Raw genomic sequence first — 10602 nt, 5'->3', positions numbered from 1 at the left:
TAACCCATTAAGACATCTTTTCCTTTATGACTATAGTTTCTTCTGTTTCATGTTATGATGTCCTCACATTTAATAAATACATTTAGGAATTAAATATTTTGTACTAACATTTTTTACTTAAGAAACTGCCAATGTATTTGTTTCTGGATTGGTCATACTATGAAGTTAAATTTATATAAGTTTTCAACATTACAATGTAGTATGATTTGGAACATTTTCTAATCTCACAGAATGACAATCAACATGGTTTTCTCTTTAATCACATATTTTCCATCCTGACCAATTTTCTTTCTAATATAAGGGAGTGATGATACAAACATAATGTATATAAATGATATAAATAAAACATAAATACTTAAAATATGTCAGTGTCTTAGCTGAATATAAAAATATTATTTCAATTTTTTGAAGATTTACATTCCTTTGAAACCAAGTAAGAGTTTTTTGAAAATTTCCAAATATTATGAAATTAGTGGTCCAAATTGAAGGAAGAATAAATACAAGTTTAAGAATTTATTTTCTTTGCCACTCACAAGTTCTTACTGTGTGCAAAGTAAGGCCACTTCAAAATATACATTGCTTATCTAATAATTTTCTCGTTTTCAAATCACTTAGTCAAAATATCTGGCTCACACTTATTTTTTTTTTCCTGCAGTACCTTCTGAAAATATTTAGGTACAATCCATTCAATGAGTAGCTCTTTCTATCTGAAACTAGTGATTTGCTGCCATGTTTTTCTAATTTGTGTTCACGTATATACATTTATCAAGTCTTTTAAAGTGGCTTTTCCTCAAGTGTTCTTTGAAGTTAGTTAATGGATGTTTTCAGGTAGATTCAGTAGCACGTACAGTGACTTGTGTAAGGAAAAAGGATTAACAGTAGAAGCTAACACAACATTATAAAGCAACTATACTCCAACTAAAAAAAAAAAAAAAAAAGGATTAAAACTTTTTAAAAACTGTTCTGCCCCACTAAACACTAGACACTTGATCTCATTCATCATTCTCATCTCTCCTGTGTGGTTGCTACATGCTTTTTCATAGATACGTTTTTAGATGTGGAAACTAAGGCTCAAAGGGGTGAAATAGATCACCACAAGATTACAGGATTTGAATCTGTATCTCTAACCTTTAGGTTTTCCACTGCATCACATGATTAGTGTAGAAACCAGAGAGATGGTAACACTGTAAGGGAGAGGGCATGAGGTCCACTGCGATTATTATCATCTCTCATAGAGACCTGAAACTTCAATTTTTGTGTGCAGTTTTGCCTATTAGAATAGGAAACTGAGAACCATTAGTAACATCAATTTATAGATAGGGATCATTTAGTAAATTTAGTATAGTCTAATTGTAAATTGTCTATTTGCATCAAATAAAAATTATTGTCATGCTTGCAATTTTATAGATGAGAAAACAAAGACATAAAAAGTTGAAAAGAAACTAAATGGGATTTAATAGACATCTGGATAACGTGACCTTGTCATTGTTCTCTGTTTTAGGGTTTTCTACCAAGGAAATTGGTTATAATTTTGATTCTTTATGAGAGTCAGTTTTACAACTATAATTGAATATAGAAAAGTGGAGAATACTTTCATATAAATCTCATTCTTGAATTAATTTTCCACTTAGGAAAATCATATTTTCCAGCCTCCATATCAAATACATCACTTTGTCATGTGAAGCCCGCCTACTAGATAAATCTAAGCTACTTCCCACCCTCTCTTTATCTCTATTGCTGCCTGGCCAGCCTTATCCCCCTGCTTCTTGTCAATAGTATCCAAATGCTTGTGATTTCTGGAAAACGCTAGGGAGCTTTGTACATCCAGGCTACACACTGTGCCCTCAGTTTGAGATATTCTTTTTTCATTTGCTCTCTTGATGAATATTGCTCTTTTTTTTTTTTTTTTTTTTGCGGTACGCGGGCCTCTCACTGTTGTGGCCTCTCCCGTTGCGGAGCACAGGCTCCGGACGCCTAGGCTCAGCGGCCATGGCTCACGGGCCCAGCCGCTCCGCGGCACGTGGGATCTTCCTGGACCGGGGCATGAACCTGTGTCCCCTGCATCGGCAGGCAGACTCTCAACCACTGCGCCACCAGGGAAGCCCATATTGCTTATTTTTAATGACATACCTTTTTCATATGTGAACCACCCGGCAAATCTGTCCCTAAATTCTCCAGATAGACTTAATCGCTCTTTCCCACTGTGCTAATAACAAACTTTAATTATTTAAATTAGTATATTGCTTATTTTGTATTTGACTGTTTTTTATCACATGTCAATCTCCCCTTCTACTCTGTGATTTCATTGTGGGAACAGGCACTCAAAAAAAAATCCAGGGCTTCCCTGGTGGTGCAGTGGTTGAGAGTCCACCTGCCGATGCAGGGGACACCGCCAAAAAAAAAAAAAAAAAAAAAAAAAAAAATCCATTTAATGAATCATACTAACAGTCATATTATATTTAATGTATAACTGATGGACTATAGAGAGATACCTTGAAGAGAGCAATTGGTATATAAGAGACAAATGCACCTTAGTAATTGGAATTGGAAATAATTAATGGCAAATAATTAGAAAGATAATGACTGTTGTAAATGTATATGCACACTTCTTTGTCTTCAATGAGAATTTTGTCATACCCAATAATAATCTTTTTAGACACTTCAAGGAGACAATATAATCTATTATTTGAAAAGCAGCCATAAATTTAATTATATTTTATGTAGTAAAAATTAATTAGATGGACAAATTATTAAAAAGTATGAAAGTTTTATATCCTAAAATAGTAACTGTACTATTTTTTTAATTATTACCATATAAATTTATTTTGGAAGGGAAGATTAGAAAAAAAACAAAACTATTTTGTCCAAATTGATAATTTAGTATATATTGTAACTTTGAATACAGCTATAATTAAAAGATTACATTTCTTACTAGAAGATTTTTTATACATAATATTTGAGAATGTTGTCTTAAAATAATCATTCAGTAGATGGATTCATAAAGAAGAAAAACATCTGGCTTTCAAACCAATACCACAATAAATAGGATACCTCTAGAGTAGATTTCAAAGCCTTTTAAGGAATGAGACATTAATCAGCTTGACAAATCTTATATAATACATTTTCAGTTTTCTGGAATTATTTATTGATTTTTAGATAGTGACTGGGAAATGAATGTTGAAATAGCTCCACAGGAGTTATGTTCTTTTCTCTTTCCCCCTTTGAATTTCAGGCTAAGCTTCAATTGTTTCACTTGTCTGTGATGTTATACTTTACCAATATATGCTACAGTAATTAATGTCCATCTAAAACTTGAACTATTGATACGGCAACTTTATGCCCTAGATTTTCGGAAATGTTTGCATTTCATCTATGCTGTCCTCTGTTCTTACTAGTACAATAACTTCTCATACCATGAGTTTTAATTTTGGATTAGAAAATTTAGTAACTGTCACTTAGGGGGATATCAGTATTTCAACTCTAGGGAAAGATGATGACTTGTGCTAGTGGTTTATGTTTGGCGCTAGTAGTTTCATATAGGTTCCTGTTTGCTGCTTATGCATTAAAACTGTCTGCATATGTTATATTTAGTGAGGAATCAAAGAAGTTTTAAAATATATATATAGTTAAACATTAAGGGGGTGTGCAGAGATGATCATGGTTTGGTTCTGGAAATGAAGTCAAATATAAATGAGATGTTACACAGATAAAACCCTTTATGGGGTCTATTCTTGGAGGCATTGCAGGTTTCTCTCTAAGGCCCTTTCTACATACTTGCCCCTCAGCCCCAGCTAGTGATCTAGTCTTTATATCAGAATGGCTCCCCTTTGATAGTTTAATAAGGGAAGACCTCTGCCCCAAGAAGGTACTTAGCCAGAGGGGCTAAGAGGGCCCTGCCCCTCTGCTGGTTTCCCTGGTAACCGATGAGCCAAGCTGATGGCAATTCCCCCTATAAATGGTTACCTCCCTATCCCCACCCCCCCCCACCCCCCCCCCCGCCGGCTCCCCTGCGACATTGGCCACCACGTCATGCCCGCCATCCACCACACATGGTGGGGTGTCGCTCCAGGACCTTGATTCAGACATTTAAGCTCCGCCATCCTTTAAACCATTGATGACTCTTCCGCTGACTCCGGGCTCTTTCTTCTGTTTTGAAGCTGGGCAAGTGCAGGCCTCATAGGCCAGCGGAGTACAGCCCAACACCCATCAATGAAATAAACGTAAGCAAACCCCTCTTTTGGAAGGGAAGACATTATTATATGCTGTTTGTGGGTCTCCAAAGTATTAAATGTAAAGAATTTACACTGTTAGTAGTTGTTTTTCCCCTCACATACATACCTTTTTGATTTTACAAATTTTATTCCAAATTGACCTCCGTGGTTTACAAAAGGGAAAATGAAAGTGAATTTGAAATCCAGCAGCACGTTTAAGTAGGATTTCTGTAGAGCTGTTTATTTTTGACATATTAGACTATTTTTAAGAGCCTGCGTGTTGTGCTCAGAAAACAGAAACCTTTAAGCGCATAGAAGGTGCTTAAAAATATTTGCTGAATCAGTGCCAGAGGATCACGGTAAGGAACTTCTTTTCGAATTTACCAACATTTTCTGTTTGAATACATAGTGACAATTTAATTTCCCTCAAGATGGACTTCGCGCCTTTCAGTTGGGAGCAGATTTGTTAGCTATTCACTATTGTGGAATATTTCACTCACCTCTTTAGGGGCATCAGCTTCAAAGAATTCAGAATAAATCATTTTGGCTTTGGAAGCAATTTTTTCTGCACTTTCTGTTTTCTTAAAGTCTTCACAGGCAAGCCAGAACTCAACATTTTCTTCACTGAACTCTGATTTTAGGAATGGTCGAAAAGCATCTAGACCAGCTATAAGATATATGAGAAAAAATTTGTATATCACACAGTGCAGTCATACGACCAAAACAAGTACGTTGTATAGGTTGAGCATTTGAGGATTCAGTGGCAAATATTTATCATCCCTCTAAATATAACATTTATATATTTTAGTTTTTAACTTTAGAAAACTTTATTTTGGATCAGTAGTCATAAACATAAAACATTTATATCTGTATTTCTACAATTAGCATTTTTTAAATTGAATAATAACAGGTAGTGCTTGAAGTCTGGGATTCCCATAGGTCCCACCTCTTCCCATTATCTTATTTTCAGCCAAATTTACACATTTATTATTCATTGCATTCATAAATAAAGTTTGTGACCACCTGTTTAGACTCTTCCTTTCTCTAGTTTCCACATTAAAATGTGCCCCGAAATCTTCTTTGGCACACCTAGAACTTCTTTGGGAAGGTAATGCTTCTAATAAACCTTTTAAGGCCGAGGATGGTTAAGAGTGGGCCTCTACAGAGGTAGCAGGTTAGAAAGATTACTGTCAAATTCCCAGAGTTGCCTGACCAGTCCTTTCAGTTCATGTTACTCAGTTTCAGTTGGCGCCTTCTGATGACAGTGTCTGATCATAAGTGAGACTGTGTTTCTCTGAGGAGGAAACACCCTTTGGCGCATTTGTCGCTCAGAGGGATTTGCCTTCCTACACGTTGGTGGGTTTCTCTTACACCTGCCGTGGGGGCCCCCATGCCTGCACTCAAAGCATCTCCTCCCTGACTGTGTGCTGAAGGGCTGACCTTTCCAGTCTCAAAGTAGGGAGAAATGAATTTATGGAGAATCGGGGGAAAGGAAAAATTGACCAGCAAAAAAGAAAATATCAGAAAAAAAGTGTATGGAAAAGGGGCCTAAGTTAGCTGTTCATAGGTTGCTGCAGGTTGGAAGGAAAGTGAAGGTTAGTGAGAGAAAATAGAAAAGGGCTTCATGGAGCAAGATTAAAGTGTCTAAATACACTATTAAAACTAGATTTAACAAGTTTTTAATTATTTGAAATAGAGTTGAAATAACAGGTCACTGCAAAGGGTTGTCAGGTACCAATAAAAATTCTCAGTAGAAATATTGGATAGTGTGGATGTTGTTAACATGTGAGCACTATAAAACATTCAATTAACTGCAGATTTCTTGCATTTAAAAATACATCTGAGAAGCTTCTGAGATTCTGTGACACATATTTGGGTTATAAAAATCCTCTTAGTAACACAGTTAAAATTTTCCATGAGGTCCAAACAATGGTGAATTTGACAGGTCTAAACAGAGTTTAGACTAAAATCTATTTTATATAGGAGATTAAGCAATAATACTGAAAGAATACTGTAGATTCATGTCTGGCACTATTTTATTTGTTTGTCATTAAGGCATATGAAGCTTTTTCCCAATGAGGGTTATCTAAATGCATCCCAGAGACAGGAAGTTAGAGATCAAGAAACTATTGTTATTTCCTTCCCACCTGCTATTTTAATGAAGGGCTACATCAAACTAACAACCATTTCCTTCTTTTCTCCTCTTATTGCTCTGTTTGGACACAAAGGAACAGAATAAACAACTAAAACTGGGGCTAGTTATCTCTGTCTTGGACACACTATTTTTGAACTACTCGTCTACTCTATGCATACAATTTGAATGTCATAGGATGTCGGGTGACTTTGGAATCATATGGTACCTACAATCACTATCATGTCATCTGAGGACTCTCTACAGGAGGGAATGGCTACTGCTTAGGCACAACAGGGGCTGATGGGCAGAATAGGTCAGCAATAGGTGGCAGAAGCCACACTAATACATGCGAGACATATCCTCAGGTCACAAGACAAGGAGGTCATATGGTAAGTTGTTTAACCGTTTAAAGCATTAAAAAGCATGGGAACTATTTCTCTGGTTTCATAAAAAGCAAAAACCAAACAGCTTTGCAGATGAATCTATGACTTTTCTGCTTTATGTGGGCATGAGGTACAAAATCCCAGGAGGTTTGCAGGTGGAAGCATTTGCCTTCATCTAACACCTTCCATGTCTCTGTTCTGCGGCGCTGTCCCAGCCGGCTCTCCACCTGCAGATACCTTCCTGAGGCTCTTAGCAAACCTCATCTGTCCCGCTGGTTATGTATTTAAGGAAAAAAGAGACACGCCATTCGAAGCTTACAAAAATGCAATTCCATATCTCTGACATCTTTAATATATGTCCTTAGTTGGATTCTAGGTGTATTGTGGATTATTTTATGTCTATGCTTTGGGAATTAGTTATTTGAGAACCATAAAATGAAAGCGTAACTTCATCTATTTCAGTCTAATTGTGTATATAAATAAATAGCCATGAAGAATTTATTCAGCTTTACCCTGTTTTAAACTTTTCTAATATTCTGATATTTACTTTATAAATTTAAAGTGGAAATGCCATTTGATTAGAACAAACAATACTGCATTTCAAACATTTTCTATGTATGTCTCTATAATGTCATTTCTATCCCATATGAAACAGAAATACTGCAAAGCAGGATTATGTATAACAAAAGCAGAATTCTACATATCTTTGTAAATGACTATTTTGTATTAAATTCTTGGATGTTTTATTTATAATTGACCAAAATTACCTTATTAAGCCATCATATTAATTGAAAATATATATCCACAATGTACATATTAATATATACACACACATTTAAATATGTTTTTGTATTCACTAAAGTAAGAACTCAATTGAAATAAATATTGATACTTAAAAAACTTTATTTTAGCCTGCAAGACATGAAAGACAAGTGATTTATTTAAATTTTCAACTTTCAATAGTTTGTATGTGTCTTTCAATTTGTAACAAAGGTAGTCATGATTTCCATCAAATGATAATGAGTCTAAGAAAATGACAACTTTATCACTTCCTATTTGGGATTTTCTTTTTGTTTTAACGTTTGGAATTTCTATCATCTTGTCTTATTTTGGACCCAACCTAATTCCATTTAAACTTTGGGCCTGTATAAATTTGTGTGACTTTTGGGAATCTCATTCTTCAAATACTGATCAAACTCATACAGTGTAACATGACTACAACGTTCAGAATTTAATGATTTTATTTTAATCATGGTATTTTTAAACCTATTATTAGTTGGATCTTACCTTGGTTGGTTAAAAGTATATCCATATTTTCAGAACACACTGTTGTTTCTGTAGTTGGTAACCTGTGGAAACAACATCTACCCTTGACAATAGCCTTGTGATCTTTTTCTTCTATAACCTATAGTAATATTTGAGTTATGTGTATTATTGAATTATATCATTTAAATTAGCTTTGCTTCATGAATTAAACTGCAAAAGGTCAACAAGAATTATATAATGTTTTCCACAGTAGAGCGCAATAGCAAAGCAAAGTGGGATGTAATTTGACATCAGCAAATTATTAATCTAGCCAACAGTGTTAATAATACTTACAAATTCTTGAATTCTAATAAAGGCATGAGAGAGACTGCTCATTGTTCTACATGGCCTCGTGAATTTCTTCTCAGTTATATTAATTGTTAATTTATATGGCATTACACCAGTCTATTCCTGAAGAGTTATCATGATAGCAATAATGACGAATGAACTATTTTCTAAGTTTTCACAGTATACAGCATTGTCCATTTCATAATTATGCATCTTAAAAAAGTTTTTTTTAAGTTTTGATTAAGGATTTCTAACATGTGATGATTTTAAAAATGTTTATTTATAGTATTTTGAGAAGTCTTTACCCTACTCTGAGACAGCCTTTATTTCTCTTTAGACTGGTATGCTTCCAGTTCTGGGTTGATTTATTTAAATCTAGGAATCAGTCAGGACAGGGTAATATCTTTTCCAAAGCAGTCAAGAAATTTATTGACTTAAGTCTTCTAAAGAAGGTATACTTTTAGGGATGTGATGTAGAAATAATAAATCAGATTTGAGATATAAACTTTCTGAGATGTAAATAGATCATGCATTATTTCCCTTAATAAACAAAGATCCTGATGAAATAAGCCCCCACCCATAGAAAGCATCGGCTACCCAGAAGAAAAATTTTAGATAATGTAGCTGTGATGTGCAAATGACTTCGTTATGGAAAGGAATGGTCTAATTGAAGGTTTCTATTAAAATGATTGATAATAAAATAGAGTCTCCCATCCAGTCATTCTTATAAACTTTTACATTTGCATATCAAGGTGACTAGATGTGTGTAGCATCTATGCTACATACATATATGCTACTAGCATATATACTAGTGTGACTCGATCTCTAAGCTTTTTTATTCTATTACTTTGTGCGATTTGCTGCAGTTTTCATCATTTGTGTTAGGAGTGACTCTGTTCCCTTCTGCTGTCGCGGTTGTAGTTATATTTTCAGATAGTAATGTCTGTCCTTGTAGAGGCTATGTGGGGAGGCTATGTTGACAGGGAACTCATCTTGCTATCTCCCATTACTTTTATTTCCTATCTCCCATTTCTTTTACTTTCTTCCCCAATGGCAGGCAGCTGACTTTCCTGTCTCCCTTGATCTACTAAATCTTGGGGACACAAGGTTTCCTGTGAAGCCATTTTGAAATGTTTTTTTTCATTCAAATGGACATTTTAAAAGATGTAGTTTGCATTTCCATCTTTCATAAATGCAGAATGGGACCCGACGTAAGATCTAATTTTCTGTAGAAGAGCTTGTGTACACTATAAAAACTGTTACTGTAAGATACTTATATTATATTTCATATGAGTCAAATATTAGGTCTTCTGTCAAATATTAGGAATTCTATCAAATAATGCTAAAATTATATGATTGCTTAAAATGCACGTGTTTAAAATGTTGTGTGTATTTGTAGATTGAAATTTGGTGGTCAGCATGGTACTCAAATTTCTACTTAGTACCTGTGGAATGTATGTTAATGAAGAGGGCAGAGAGTTTTGATCCCTAGTCTGGCCACACAGTACACCCATTTTGAATAAGGAACAGCCATCAAAGAAAAACCCTGAGAAATAGAATCTAGACAGAATCGTTCAAGAATGAACATGTACTCCCCCATTTCTATGTAAGTTGTCTGATGACAGGAAAATATGTTATTATCCAGCACCAAGAACAGTGTGTCTGGTTCAAGAAATATTTGCTGGACATGTAAATAAATAATGACTGAACGACCAGACCCCAAATAGTGGCAGGCATTAAAGCCTTCAATGGAAGCAGTGCAGTGGCTTTCAAGATGCTGGTAGATGACTGTGATAAGAAGGTTACTAAAGGTGTTGTTGAATTGTGTTAAGTTCAAAGTGTGTTTTGGGTAAGGAAAGAGGAGAAATGACGCAAAAGAATCACTAGGCAGCGACAGACTAGGGACCTCACTCTCAACCCTGAGCGTATGAAATTGGAGGAAATGGACAACATCCATTCTGAAGGCATCAAAGCAAGCCATGTCCTTCAGGGAGAGCCAGAGTTTGCTTAAGCCAAAAACAAAAGGAATATCCAGGGAAGGGCTTGTTGGATGTAAAGGAGTCTTTTTTTTTTTTTTTTTTTTTGCGGTACGCGGGCCTCTCACTGTTGTGGCCTCTCCCGTTGCAGAGCACAGGCTCCGGACGCGCAGGCTCAGCGGCCATGGCTCACGGGCCCAGCCGCACCGTGGCATGTGGGATCTTCCCGGACCGGGGCACGAACCCGTGTCCCCTGCATCGGCAGGCAGACTCTCAACCACTGCGCCACCAGGGAAGCCCCTAAA

The 10602-nt window shown here is 35.7% G+C and overlaps 1 protein-coding gene across 1 annotated transcript in view; it reads right to left on the bottom strand.

Annotated features, from left to right (window-relative positions):
- The window catches only part of RGS21 (regulator of G protein signaling 21), a gene marked incomplete at its 3' end in the record, with an annotated part of 16915 nt that extends 8830 nt beyond the window's left edge, over window positions 1-8085 (bottom strand). The window contains exons 1-2 of the mRNA XM_079728582.1: window positions 8016-8085; window positions 4712-4878 (exon numbers count right to left, since the gene is read on the bottom strand). Coding sequence (XP_079584708.1) covers window positions 4712-4878; window positions 8016-8040 — 192 coding nt within the window. The 5' untranslated portion in view covers window positions 8041-8085. The remainder of the gene's footprint in view (window positions 1-4711; window positions 4879-8015) is intronic.
- Between the last annotated feature and the right edge of the window lie 2517 nt (window positions 8086-10602).

The sequence above is a fragment of the Hyperoodon ampullatus genome, assembly GCF_949752795.1.
Source record: "Hyperoodon ampullatus genome assembly, chromosome: 2".
NCBI classification, from domain to species: domain Eukaryota; kingdom Metazoa; phylum Chordata; class Mammalia; order Artiodactyla; family Ziphiidae; genus Hyperoodon; species Hyperoodon ampullatus.
The sequence above is the reverse complement of the archived record's forward strand: the minus strand, read 5'-3'. Positions and strand labels throughout refer to the sequence as shown.